General features: G+C 43.2%; 1 protein-coding gene across 1 annotated transcript in view; it reads right to left on the bottom strand.

The window, feature by feature from the left end:
• The window catches only part of MLLT1 (MLLT1 super elongation complex subunit), a 62,615-nt gene that overhangs the window by 14,667 nt on the left and 32,474 nt on the right, over positions 1-15,474 (bottom strand). Inside the window, exons 8-9 of the mRNA XM_073599091.1 lie at positions 10,966-11,074; positions 7,267-7,366 (exon numbers count right to left, since the gene is read on the bottom strand). Of these exons, the coding sequence (XP_073455192.1) occupies positions 7,267-7,366; positions 10,966-11,074 (209 nt within the window). The remainder of the gene's footprint in view (positions 1-7,266; positions 7,367-10,965; positions 11,075-15,474) is intronic.

Raw genomic sequence — 15,474 nt, 5'->3', positions numbered from 1 at the left:
GACACCTCAGCGGCGCTGAGGACGTCAATGACGAAACGTGTACGATGGAGCCACGCACACTACATCACTTCCTGGAACTCAAGAGGTTGGAACGCAGCTGGAACGCAGCGGGCCGCTGCTGTCCCATATCTCGGGCTCACATTAGTGCTTTGTCTGCGGCTTGCTCACCATTAGCCCCAGAGCTGGCCGTAGACTTAAACGCTGCTTGAATTTTATGTATGCTGTTTTTACTTTTTAATAAACAGATGAAATTAATTTTTTACTACACTATGGGAGCCAATCTCTTTCTTCTATGAGGTATATATTTATGGTCACGTCCATCCTATCTGGAACCAAAGGGACGCGTTTGGGATCTACATAGCAGACACTCTGGTGAACTGGAATTATAGAGTGCAACAATTATGCATATTACCCCTGCAGGGGTGATAGGATTTGGTGAGTGGGGACCCTTGAGGGGAGCACATAAGTCACCTGGACATATTGCAAGCACTCAAGTCACCTATGATGATTTCTGCTATCTCCATGTGCACTACTTGATTAATATCTACATGTGGACTGCTACCAATTTATATTTAATATATATATATATATATATATATATATATATATATATATATATATATATATATATTTATATTTATATTTGATTACACTTCCTTTTTGGTGGTGTTTCGATCTTTTGATTTTTATTTATTTATTTTTTTTAATTTTGTCATTTTCTCTCTTTTTTATGGGCATTTGAAAATTTGGGACATTATTACTTTTTAATCTATGTTGTTTTCTCTGGATGTTTTTCACCCTATAATATTTTATTTTTAACATCTATTGTATATAACACTACTGGGCATTTATTCTTAGATTTGTCTGATTGCGCAGATGCACATTATATGCACATTTGTATAGTAATTGGTAGGATTTATATGTTATGCAATTTTCTTATGGCGGTATCTCACGTATCTGCATGCACATATTTTATTATGCACCTTAAGGGTAGCCCTGGGTTGAGGTCTTCAGGCTGCGATATAGGAGCTGAGGCTTGGCGTTGATTGTATACCTAGGGTATAGTCCATCATATACCCTTGGCACAGCCCCCCCGCCCCTTCCCATATATTTAGTGCTCTTAGTTAACAGGTAGCGCCACTTAACCCCTATCATTTGTTGTTTTTGGGGATATAGGCAGAGTATGCATACACCAATGGGCATTATCAAGCAAAGAATAAGAAGGGTGGACAACAATGAGGCAAACAGAACATTGCCAACAGGCCCAACAACAAGGGTCAGATGAACCTTGCGGCCAAAAGCTGCATCAGCAGAACTTAGGTTGTCCACCTGATAAGCATTTGCAAAACTGTAAACAACTGGGCTACAGAGGCTTAGTGCCAAAATGCTCAAGAAACTCTAACCAATCTGATGGATTGAGTGCATAAAAGCACAGGAGGAGATTTATATTTGAGAATGTAAGCTCTTGCACTCAGATTTCATATCCATTGTTCGATGGTGGACTTTGAAGCAGGGTGTCCCTTGCAATGTCCTGAGAACACGACACACAGGGAATGCATCTGATTGAAACAGAAGCCTTGAGGTATACTCAAATGGCTCTGACAATATCTAGGTGACGTAGAAAGATTTCCTTTAAATGCTTAGGAGCAGAGCATGAGCATGGGAGAACAGTGTCGTCATTGAGGCGGAATGCTGAAACCACCTTCAGGGGAAAGGATAGCCTTTCTCCTGTCATTGTGAAGTATGAAAAAAAGGTCTTTACAGGAAAGGGACGCCAGTTCAGAAGTACGTCTGACAAATGCGATAGTGGTCAAAAATGCTATTTTGCATGAGAGATCCCCTAGGGGATATCCCTGATAGGTTCAAATGGTGGTTTCTGTGCCAGTTGTGACCCAGAGAGAGGCAAAATGTAACAGATATCTCCCCATTCTAGCAGTATGGGTGCCCCTGCACTGTGAAGAGGGCTTTGGGAAATGCTTGGTGGTCCAAGCCTTAGGTTTTTAAGGTGAATCCTGTTAAATCGGACAGGTGCTCTGCAGTCAGAGGAGCAAGGGGGCCCCTGAGGAGGGTGGTTATGGGATTTCCGCTGTAGAATTCAAACCTTCCCACCTCTGGCCTCTTTGATGAATAGGTCAAGTGCCTCACCATCATCTTCCTTGGAAAGGCATGCAAGTGAGGTGCCTTTTACAGGCAGCTTTAGCTGTCCAAACTTAGCCATATGATTCTATGCATGGAATGGAGATTAGAGCCATTTTGGAAATTTGTCTCATAAGTTCTAAAGCAGTGGTCATCAACCCTGTCCTCGGGGCCCACTAACAGGCCAGGTTTGCAAGATAACTGAAATACATCACAGGTGATATCATTTGCTGCTCAGTGATTGCAGTATTCTAGTTTGCATCTCCCCAAGGTAATACATAAAACCTGGCCTGTTAGTGGGCCCTGAGGACAGGGTTGATGATCACTGTTCTAAGGTATCCACACAGAAAAAAGGAAACGGCTGTAATTGCTCTATGACAGCACGATTCCAAACTACATGGTCTTGTTGGTTGTTCATTGTCCAAGTTCTGTAAACTGTAGTTTGACATACTGAAATTGCAGTGAGAGCTAGTTGCAGAACTGGGCTGGCAATGTTAACCACTTCAATACCAGGCACTTAGACACCTTCCCGCCCATCCCAATTTTCACCTTTCAGCGCTGTTGCAATTTGAATGACAATTGCGCAATCATGCTACACTGTACCCAAACACATTTTTTTATCATTTTGTTCCCACAAATAGAGCTTTCTTTTGGTGGTATTTGATCACCTCTGCGGTTTTTATTTTTTGCGCAACAAATAAAAAAAGACCGAAAATCTCGAAAAAAAACAAGTTTTTCTTTGTTTCTGTTAAATTTTTTTGTAAATAAGTACGCTTTCTCCTTCAATAATGGGCACTGATATGGCTGCACTGATGGGCACTGATACGGCGGCACTGATGGGCACCGATGAGGTGGCACCAATGAGGTGGCACTGATGAGGTGGCACTAACGGGCACTGATGATGGGCACTGATAGGCAGCACTGATGGGCACTGATAGGTGGCACTGATGGGCACTGATAGGTGGCACTTGTATGCGGCACTGATGGGCACTCATAGGTGGCACCGATGGGCACACATAGGCGGCACTGATGGGCACTCGTAGGTGGCATTGATTGGTATATATGGGTGGCACTGATGGGTACTTATGTGTGGCACTGATGTGTGGCACTGATGGGCACTGATAGGTGGGCACTGATGGGCACTGATGGGCACTGACAGGTGGCACTGATGGGCAATGACAGGTGGCACTGATGGGCAATGACAGGTGGCACTGATAGAGCATTGCTGGGCAGATCTGGGCATTGCTGGGCAGATCATGGACATAATAGTGCCAATCAGTGCCCATTTGTGGGCACTGATTGGCACAGATTGGGCACATGTGGATGGCCATGGGGTACATACCTGGCCATCCACGTTGTCCCTTCCCTGGTGGTCCTAGTGGCATCCCTGGTAGTCCAGTGGGGTGATCTGAGGGGGGGCTGCGCTGATAAACAATCAGCGCAGATCGGCTCTCCTCTACTCGCGTCTGTCAGACACGAGTGAGGAAGAGCCGATCAACGGCTCTTCCTATTGACAGCGTGATCAGCCGTGATTGGACACGGCTGATCACGTGGTAAAGAGCCTCCGCCGGAGGCTTTTTACCAAGATCAGTGTAGCGGTGTGTCAGACTGACACACCGCTCCACCGATCGCCGCGATGCGCGCCCCCGGGGGCGCGCTGCGGCATGTTATCCTGCTGGACGTCATATGACGTCCAGTCAGGATAACAGAACCACTTCCCGGACGTCAATCCGCTATAGGGCGGGCGGGAAGTGGTTAAAGTACACCTTTAGGATAGTCTCAGATTTTCTATCAGCAAAATCTTTGAAAGAAGGAACATCTTTACCAGGAACAGCAAAATGTTTGTTTGGGTTAGAGATGATAAGATCAACCATAGGACTAGCCCACTTCCTTGCAAACTCTTTTTCCACTGAATACAGTGAGGGGTCTTCAGGGACTGGGTTCCATAGTGATGGAACACAGCCCTGGGCCTGTATAGCACCCTGTGGCTAACTCCATACGTTTTACCAAATGCAAAGGCGAGAGCCCATGCAGGATCCAGTGCCCGAAACAACTTTACAAGCCGTCTCCAGTCTGGGTAAAGCTCAGAAGGTTTTACCAAGCTTACACCAGATACACTACGTCTATGCTGGCATTAGAAGATAGTGAAGGCTAGATTGAAATATTGGAAGAAAACAGAATTAAAAAATAAAACAGAACTCCTCCTAAATGTTACCCCCATTCCAGGCTGCCATTTAAAAAAAAAAAAAGAAAAAAAGAAAATAGGCACATGTGCAGATGCGCCGCCAGTCTCTCCTGAGCATTTAAGAACTGGCAGAGGCCAGCTGCACATAGTTACATAGTAGGTGAGGTTGAAAAAAGCCACAAGTCCAACCTATGTGTGTGTGATCTTATGTCAGTATTACATTGTATAACCCTGTATGTTGTGGTCGTTTAGGTGCTTATCTAATAGTTTTTTGAAACTATCAATGCTCCCCGCTGAAACCACCGCCTGTGGAAGGGAATTCCACATCCTTGCCGCTCTTAAAGTAAAGAACCTTCTACGCAGTTTAAGGTTAAACCTCTTTTCTTCTAATTTTAATGAGTGGCCACGTGTGTTATTAAACTCCCTTCCGCTGAAAAGTTTTATCCCTATTGTGGCCCAGTATGGCATTTGTAAATTGAAATCATTTCCCCTCTCAAGCGTCTCTTCTCCAGAGAGAATAAGTTCATTGCTCTTAACCTTTCCTCATATCTAATGTCCAGTCCCTTTATTAGCTTTGTTGCCCTTCTCTGTACTCGCTCCATTGCCAGCACATCCTTCCCCAGAACTGGACAGCATACTCCAGATGAGGCCGGACCAGTCTTGTAGAGTGGGAGAATTATTGTTTTATCTCTTGAGTTAATCCCCTTTTAATGCATGCCAATATTGTGTTTGCTTTGTTAGCAGCAGCTTGGCATTGCATGCCACTGCTGAACCCATCATATACTAGGACCCCCAGGTCCTTTTCCATCCTAGATTCCCCCAGAGGTTCTCCCCCCACTGCATAGATTGCATTCATATTTTTGCTACCCAACTGCATTATTTTACATTTTTCCACATAAACCTCATTTGCCATGTAGTTGCCCACCCCATTTTTCAAATCTACTTGCAAAGTTTCCACACCCTGCGGAGAAATTATTGCCCTGCTTAGCTTAGTATTGTCCGTAAATACAGAGATTGAACTGTTTACCCCATCCTCCAGGTCGTTTATGAACAAATTAAATAGGATTGGTCCCAGCACAGAATCCTGGGGGGCCCCACTTTCCACCCCTGACCATTCCGAGTACTCCCCATTTATCACTACCCTCTGAACTCGCCCTTGTAGCCAGTTTTCAATCCATGTACTCACCCTACGGTCCATGCCAACGGACCTTACTGTGAACAGTAAACATTTATGGGGAACTGTGTCAAATACTTTTGCAAAATCCAGATACACCACGTCTACGGGTCTTCCTTTATCTAGATGGCAGCTCACCTCCTCAAAGAAGGTTAAAAGATTGGTTTGGCAAGAATGATTACTGCTAATGATACCGTTTTCATTACTAAAAACATGTATATAGTCCCTTTTCATCCCCTCCAAGAGCTTGCATACTATTGATGTTAGGCTAACTGGTCTGTAATTCCCTGGGATGTATTTTGGCCCTTTTATTATATTGGTGCTACATTGGCTTTTCTCCAATCAGCTGGTACCATTCCAGCTAGTAGACTGTCAGTAAAAATAAGGAACAATGGTCTGGCAATTACTTGACTGAGTTCCCTAAGGACCCAGCAAGCCGTCTGGTCCCGGTGACTTATTAATGTTAAGTTTTTCAAGTCTATTCCTAATTCTGTCCTCTGTTAGCCATGAAGGTGCTTCCTGTGATGTGATGAGGAAAACACTGCAGGTTTGGTTACCGAAGCCCCCCGATTCACTTGTGAAGACCGAGGAGAAGAATAAATTCAATACCTTCTCCATCTCACCATCCTTTGTAACCAGATTCCCTTCCTCATTCTTTATGGGGCCAATATGGTCTGTCCTCCCTCTTTTACTTTTTATATACTTAAAGAATTTCTTGGGAATATTTTTTGCTCTCCTCCGCTATGTGTCTTTCGTGTTCTATCACCCTAATTGCACCCTTAAATTTCTTGTTGCATTCTTTGTAAAGTTTGAATGCTGATGATTATCCCTCAGCCTTGTATTTTTTGAAGGCCTTCTCCTTTGCTTTTATATGCATTTTTACATTGGAGTTAAGCCACCCAGGACTTTTGTTTGCTCTTTTAAATGTATTTCCCAATGGGATGCACTGGCTAATGCTCTTATTTATTATATGCTCTTAAAGCAAACCCATCTCTCCTCCGTGTTCTTTGTTCCTAAGATTTTATCCCAATATCTTCTAGCGAGGTTCGTAGTTTAGGGAAGTTGGCTCTTTTGAAATTCTTTGTATTCCCCTTATGTTTCCTATTTGTGTGGTTTATACTAAAGCTAATTGACCTGTGATCGCGGTTTTCTAAAATTGCCCCATATTTCCACATCCGTGATCAGGTCTGTATTGTTGGTAATCAGTAGGTCTAGTAAAGTTTTGTTTCTAGTTGGCGCGAATACCATCTGACCCATGAAATTGTCCTGCAAGACATTTAGGAACTGGCGAGCCTTAGACGAATGCGCGGTTCCTTCTGCCCAGTCTATGTCTGGATAATTAAAATCCCCCATTATGATGACAACTCTCATCCTTGCCGCTAACATCTGTGCAAGTGCATATTTCCGTACTTACAAAGGAAACAGAACAGATTTTCATGCAAGTACATGGTACAAGGGCTGCTAAATTCTGCTTAAAGTTAAGGGCGATATTCTCCGTGAAGAAAAGGTCCATCACCTTTGGACACCAGCACAAAGCTGAGGATGCATGGAGTGGGGTAGAGTTATGGCACCCAGGGGGCATTTCCTCAAAATTTTTGCCAGTGTCCAATCACCTGAAGGTACACACCTATAACCCATGGTGAATGAATACTGTGCGTTGTGTCCCATAGTGTAGATAGATATAATTATCTACAGATATAATTCTGTTACTAAACTTTAGCTTTCAAATGAACTGTAAGTGAATATATAAATAAAAATATAATTTTTGTACCTTGTTATTTGTTGGAGGCATCTTCTGTATGGGGGTGGTGCCACGACTAGGAATACAGGAGTCATCACTGCTGTCACTGTCGCTGTCACTCAGGCTCATTCTGTCAAGGCACATACAGACAAACAAAATAGTTAGTAACACCTTAAAGTGGTTGTAAACCAGATCGAAGCTGTTTCAGCGGCCCCGGACACAGCCTTTCTTCAGTGCGCATGTGCCAATGACGTTGGCGCAAGCGTATATGGTAAATATCTCCTAAACCGTGCAGGTTTAGGAGATATTTACAGTACCTACAGGTAAGCCTTATTATAGGCTTACTTATAGCTACAAATGGTGTGTAACAGGGTTTACAACCACTTTAAAGTGTATTTTCACTTCTGCAGTATAATTTGAGAAAACCATCAAACTATATGCTTGTTATGTGTTCCCACTCACACAGCATATTGAAAAATACAATCGAAACATATTGCTTACCTTAGATGTTTCTTAGGAGAAGATGTCATGCCTGACAGCAAGAATTTCTAAACTAGCTCAGCATGATCTGTCTCAGTAGCTGGGCTGGGGACTGGCTGAGTCCAGCTCTCTTTAACATACAATGGAGAAGCGTAGCTTCTAAACTTTTAGGCTGGTCATGCATGGATCAAAATTCATCCGGTTTAGCAGGGACCGGACGAATTTTGTGTTTGAACAAAAGTCAATCTACCGACTGACTTCTGTTCAATTGCCTTGTCGGACTTGATCAGTGAATCCTGACAGCCGGGAGGTCTCCCTGATGTCAGAATAAGATGACACAGCAAGGAGGATTCTTTCATCAACCTCAAATGTCGGTAGGTATCACCCCTATTTGGCTGCAAAAGTGAAAATACACTTTAAATGGTAACTGTAAAACACATTAGCTCTCCTTGGTGAGGGGATTAAAGAGGAAAGTCGGACAAGAATTTGACAGAATTTTACAAAATTTGTTTATATGTATAATATATATATATATATATATATATATATATATATATATATATATATATATATATATATATATATATACACATACACACAACCTGTGATCTCTTTAGGCTCGGTTCACATAAAGTTATGTCCATATATATTTGGATACAGGCACAATTTTATATTTTTTCAGGTATTTACCAAAACATATTCAAGCTGTAGTTATATCATGGACATGGGCTGAAAGTGCACACTCTCAGGTTTAATTTGAGGGTATTTACATCCAAATCAGGGGAGGGGTTTAGGAATTACAGCTCTTAAGGATAGCCATCCCCCCCCCCCTTTTTAAGGGACCAAAAGTAATTGGACAATTGAATCAAAGGCTGTTTCATGGCCAGGTGTGGGTTACTCCTTTGCTATTTCTTCATAAATTAAGCAGGTAAAAGGTCTGGTGTTGATTCTACGGTCTGATTCACACCTATGCAGGTTGAAATTTGCACATTCCAGGTGCATTTTTCAATACAAATTTTTGATCCATTGACGTCTATGGAACCAAAAACCAGAGAAAAGTCACTGACCCTTTCCATAAAATGCACAGATGTGAACGTGACCCTTAGGAAGCCATGTTAAATTGACTGTAGTGTGTTTCTGCAAAACTGAAAACTCACTAATAAATGCATAGGTGTGATATTTGCATTTGGAATCTATTGCTATGAACCTACATCATGCATTCAAAGGAGAGGTCTATGCAAGTGAAACAGGCCATTGTATGGCTTCAAAAACTAAACAAATCCATCAGAGAGATATCAGCAACATTAGGAGTGGCCAAATCAACAGTTTGGTACATTGAGGAAAGAAGAACTGGTGAGCTCAGCAACATAAAAAGGCCTGGACAACCACAGAAGACAACAGTGGAGGATGAGCGCAGGGTCCTTCCTCTCTATGCTAAAGAGAAACCCATTCACAATATCCAGACAAGTGAAGGACAGTCCCCAGGTGGTGGGCATTGCATTGGCAAAGTCTACAATCAAGAGAATACTTCACGAGAGCAAATACAGAGGGTTCACCACAAAGTGCAAACCATTCATAAGCCTGAATAATAGAAAAGCCAGATTAGACTTTGCCAACAAAAACATCTAAAAAAGCCAGACCAGTTCTGGGAAAGCATTCTTTGGAAGGATGAAACTAAGAACAATCTGTACCAGAATGACGGAAAAAAAAAAAGAGTGGAGAAGGCTTGGAACAGCTCATGATCCAAAGCACACAATGTCATCTGTAAACATGGTGGAGGCAGTGTGATTGCATGGACATGCATGGCTTCCAGTAGCACTGGGTCATTGGTGTTTATTGATGATGTGACAGAAGCAGCCGGATAAATTCTGCAGTGTTTAGAGATATACTGTCACCCCAGATTCAGCCAATTGCAGCAAAGTTGATTGGATGGCGCTTCACAGTACAGATGGACAATGATCCAAAACACACTGCAAAAGCAACCCAGGAGCTTTTGAAGGAAAAGAAGTGTAATATTCTGCAATGGCCGAGTCAATCACCTGATCTCAACCCAATTGAGCATGCATTTCACTTGCTGAAGACAAAACTAAAATGCAGAAAGACCCACAAAGAACAACTGAAGACAGCTGCAGTTAGAGCCTGGCAAAGCATCAGAAAGAAGGAAACCCAGTCTTTGGTAATGTCCATGGGTTCCAGACTTCAGGCAGTCATTGCCAGTAAAGGATTCTTAACAAAATATTAAAAATGAACATTTTATTTATGATTATTTTCATTTGAGCCCATGAAAATTGGGGGACTGTGTAAAAAAATGGTTGCAGTTCCTAAAATTTGTACTTGATATTTATGTTCAACCCCTTGAATTAAAGCTGAAAGTCTGCACTTCAAATTCATTTGGATTGTTTCATTTTAATTTTATTCTGGTGGCATACAGAGCCAAAAGTATGAAAATTGTGCCCGTGTCCAAATATATATGGACTTAACTGTATATGCGAATTGGATGCAGTTTGAACCGCATCTGATTCGCATGACATGTGAAGAAGAACCGGCTTTTTATGGAGCAGGTTCACATATGTCCGGGGCGGCCACAGTCTGTTTTTAAAAAGAGTCCTGTACGATTTTAGGCCCGGGTTAAGGTGCAAATTTAAGTGTCATACACAAAAAAAAAAAAAAAAATCACATCTCAACTGATTAACAAAATCGCAGCGACTCCTTTGAAAAATCTCAAGGAAACCATGCCCAGATATATGTCAACCGAGCCTAAGTGGCACACTCAACAGTAAAGTATGACTAAAGGGTAATTTTTTTTTAAAGCTTTGGAGTGGAGAGGGTTTAGAACGCCTGTCATTTCTTATTGCTGTCTGTGCCCCAATTAGGGAGATTCACCCTCTTTATTTGTCCTGTTTACCATTTTCATTGAAAGTGAAAGTAAAGAAAATCACAAATTTTGGGTTGTCTCCAAAAAAGTAATAGAGGGAAACATTTTCCAATAGGGACACTAGTTCTAGTGACCTGGGGGCCCCAAGAGATTCCCTTAATTTGCAGGGATTTCCTCTCACTTCCTGATTTAGCTATGGGACAGGAAGTGAAGGGAAATCTCCCCAATGGGACACAGATGGCATAAAAAACTAACAGGGGTTATAACCCTCCCTTACTTTATCCAGAATTAAAAAATGTCTATTGTTCTACTTTAAAAGCAGACTATGAGATAAAGGCTGCCTTCTTTTAATTCCTTAGTAGCATTGTACTCACCGAGAATCTCGACCTGCTGTTTTATTCTTCGGTGTTACCTCTTCCCCACATGAGCTGTCATCATCAGATTCTTCTGACTGTAGATCCTCCACCATAGATCGCAAAGGTCCTAGATCATAAAGGATAGAAAACCAACACATAAACCCTCGTCCGAATGTAAAAGCAAACGTCCCTGTGATTTTATTTCCCTGGTGGCAGTGGTGACCATCAAGCCAGATCATTTAAAGAGGTTTTCACAGTACATACGAAGTGAAAAAAGCCACTGTACAACCCCCCCCCCCCCCCCCCCCCAATCAGCTGTCTGAAGTGAGCGGTTAGACCCAACTTGCATTCATCCACCCCATATTACCTTAAGAATATCTTAGCAGCTGCAAATGCAGTGTTAGCCTCAAAGGTGCAGAGCAGTTGATAAGTAGGGAGGCGAGCAGCAAGAAAAAAAAATATAGTACAAGTGTTGCTCTAGTACGAAGTGATTCAGTTATGCAAGTCATTATATATATATATATATATATATATATATATATATATATATATATATATATATATATATATCAATCAAAATTTGCATAATCAAATTACAAAACATTTATAACTTTTAGACCAAATAATGACCAACTGAGAAATGCATCCCAGCTTAGGCTGTCTATAAATTTATGGCAGCTTATGGGGTGGCGCAGAAAGGGGCATGGCGCAGACATCATGGCTCTTTCCTGAGTGGCTCTGTCACGAGTGATGCGCAGTTTCACCGACGCAGTTTAACGAAAGCAGGATAACTAAAGCTGCATGAACAACAGGAACTCTGCTCCACTCTGCAAGACGACAAGCAAACCAACTTTGAAATTTATTTTATATTAGGTTAGTCTCCCACTCTCTAGCCACTAACATGCTCCTTATTCTCTTCCTTCTCACATTGGTGTCTTCTATCCTCAAATTATCTTTACTCTACCCCTCCTCTCTTCCCTGCAGCATGCACATATCACCCTCACTCCTACCCTCTCCCTACTATGGCACCTATCATCTCCTGCATTTGCTGCACCCACATGCTGACATAAACTCCAGGGCCACTAGACACGTGCGCTCATGCACATCCCACTCCCACCTTGCCTTCCTCACCCTCCTCCTTCTCCTAGTCTCAGGTGATATTTCTCCTAATCCTGGTCCGCCATTTTCCAAATGCAAGCCACATATCCAATACCCCTCCCCCTCTGGCAACCACCGCAATCCACTCAGTTTAATTTCTATCCCCCTACTTCCTCAAAGCACCCCACCAATCTCATGTGCCCTGTGGAACGCCCGCTCCATCTGTAACAAGCTAACATCTGTACATGACCTCTTCATCTCTCATGGCTTGAACATACTGGCCATAACAGAAACCTGGCTGCAAAATTTTGACTCAGCTTCTCCTGCTGCCCTCTCCCATGGTGGTCTCCATTGGACTCACTCCTCCAGACCCAACAGACGGAAAGGAGGTGGAGTTGGCTTCCTTCTGTCCCCACAAAGCACCTTCCAAGTCCTTACTGTCCCTCCCTCTCTATCCCTCTCTTCTTTCGAGATGCACTGTATTCGTCTGTTTTCTCCCATTTCTCTGAGGATTGCAGCAATTTATAGGCCTCCAGGACCGGTATCGCACTTCATTGATGACTTTGCTGCCTGGCTACCCTACTTTCTCTCCTCTGAAATACCCACCATTATTCTTGGTGACTTTAATATTCCTGTCAATGTCAACAGCCCAACTACAGCTAAACTTCTCAACTTAACCTCATCTTTTGACCTAACCCAATGGACACATACTTCCACTCACTCCAATGGTAATACCCTTGACCTTGTATTCTCCCATCTCTGCAACCCTGGCAACCTCACCAACACCCCCTTTCCTCTATCTGATCACAACCTCATTACTTTCACTGTATCCTTGCCTCCAACCACCCATCCCTCCAAGCAGCAAACAATTACTTGTAGAAACCTTCGCCACTTTAACCCTTCTCTTCTCTATTCTGCTACTGACAACCTATATGACATAATCTCTCCCCTGTCCTGTCCTGACCTGGCCACTTCTGTCTACAACAGTTCACTCTCATCATCACTAGATGCACTTGCTCCCCTAACCACACGCAGAATTAGGCCCCGACCGTTACAACCCTGGCAAACTGACAACACTAGAAATCTCAAGAGACATTGCCGTGCTCTTGAACGACTGTGGCGTAAAACCAAATGCCTGCAAGATTTCACCCTATATAAATCTGCCCTTCTAAAATACAATTCATGCCTCCATGCTGCCAAACAAGCCTACTTTGTCTCTCTTATTAATTCCTTGTCATCCAGTCCCCGTCGGCTCTTCTCAACCTTTAACTCTCTGCTTCGTCCACCACCCCCTCTACCCACTAACTCACTCACTGCCCAAGAGATTGCCAATCACTTCAAAGACAAGATCAATGCAATTCGTGAGGACATCTCCACTGTGCGTACATCTTCCCCACCCATCATACCTTGCCCAGCAGCACATTCAACCCTCTCCTCTTTTGAATTGGCTACTACGGAAGAGGTTACAAAAATTTTCTCGAATGCCCACCTAACCAATTGTCCCTTGGATCCTGTTCCCTCACAACTACTACGGTCACCCTCTTCTTCTATCCTATGCTCCCTCACCCACATCTTCAATCTCTCCCTTTCTAGTGGCATTTTCCCCTCCCCTCTAAAACATGCACAGATCACTCCCATTCTTAAAAAGCCCTCACTGGACCCTACCGACCTGAACAACTTAAGACCATCTCATTACTCCCATTCACCTCTAAACTTCTAGAACGCTTAGTCTACAACCGTCTTAGCTCCTACCTCAATGAAAATAACCTTCTTGACCCTTTACAGTCTGGCTTTCGCTCGCAGCACTCCACGGAAACTACCTTACTAAAACTCACTAACGATTTACTAACTGCTAAAACCAACAGCCAGTACTCCATACTCCTACTACTTGACCTCTCTGCGGCCTTTGATACTGTTGACCACCCGCTCCTTCTCAATAAACTACATTCCCTTGGCCTCCGAGATTCTGCTCTATCCTGGTTCTCTGGCTATTTATCACAGCGCTCCTTCAGTGTCACCTACAACTCTGTCTCCTCCTCTCCATTGCCCCTTTCTGTGGGGGTCCCCCAAGGCTCGGTTCTTGGACCCCTTCTCTTCTCTATCTACACCACCTCCCTTGGTCACCTAATAACTGCCCACGGCTTCCAATACCACTTATACGCTGATGACACCCAAATCTATCTCTCTACTCCTCACCTCACTCCTTCAGTCTCCTCTCGCATTACTAACTTACTAACTGACATATCAGCATGGATGTCGCACCACTTCCTTAAACTAAATCTCTCTAAAACTGAGCTATTAATATTCCCCCCCACCCGTGCCCCCCTCCATGACTTTTCCATCAAATCAACAATGCAACCATCAGTCCCTCCCCTCACGCCAGGGTACTAGGTGTAATCCTAGACTCCGACTTGTCATTTCAGCCTCAAATCCAATCATTGTCAAAAGTTTGTAGAATTCACCTCCGTAACATCTCTAAAATTCGCCCTTTTTTAACAAATGAAACCACCAAGCTCCTCATTCACTCCCTTGTTATCTCTCGCCTTGACTATTGCAACTCCCTTCTCATTGGCCTACCGCTCCATAGGCTATCCCCTCTTCAGTCTATCATGAATGCTGCTGCCAGACTTATCCACCTTACCAACCGCTCAGTGTCTGCCAACCCTCTACTTCAATCCCTACACTGGCTCCCAATCACCCAGCGAATTAAATTCAAAATTCTAACCACAACATACAAAGCCATTCACAACTCTGCCCCAAGCTACATCACTAATCTTGTCTCCAAATATCACCCAAATCGTCCTCTCCGCTCTTCTCAAGACCTCCTGCTTTCAAGCTCTCTCATCTCCTCCTCCCATGCTCGTCTCCAGGATTTCTCCAGAGCCTCTCCCATCCTCTGGAACTCGCTACCTCCATCTATCCGGCTAGCCCCTACTCTTGCTACCTTCAGGCAATCCCTGAAAACTCATCTTTTCAGGAAAGCCTATCACGTCTCCACTAATCTCCTACCACTTCCACCAGCTCATTCCCCACAGTTACAACCTTTTGTACCACCTGCCCCACCCTATTAGATTGTAAGCTCTTCTGAGCAGGCCCTCTTAATCCTATTGTATTGTATTGTATTATATTATAACTGTATTGTCTCCCTTTTATATTGTAAAGCGCTGCGTAAACTGTTGGCGCTATATAAATCCTGAATAATAAATCCTGAATAATAATAGTGCATTCTTATAGAAAGTGTCACATGCATATCGGAATATTTCAGACGGTGATAGTCCAAATGAATGGTGAAAAAAAGTCTGATTATTCAATCCCAGTGTTATTCCAGTGATCGTGGATAGCAGCCACGAGTATGCATGTGCAAATCACCACAATGTGATTATCCACCACCAAAGGAGGATAGATACGCTTACTAGAAATCGTGAACTC

This window comes from Aquarana catesbeiana, linkage group LG01 (assembly GCF_042186555.1).
Source record: "Aquarana catesbeiana isolate 2022-GZ linkage group LG01, ASM4218655v1, whole genome shotgun sequence".
Taxonomy (NCBI): domain Eukaryota; kingdom Metazoa; phylum Chordata; class Amphibia; order Anura; family Ranidae; genus Aquarana; species Aquarana catesbeiana.
This window is presented reverse-complemented; position numbering and strand designations above follow the sequence as displayed.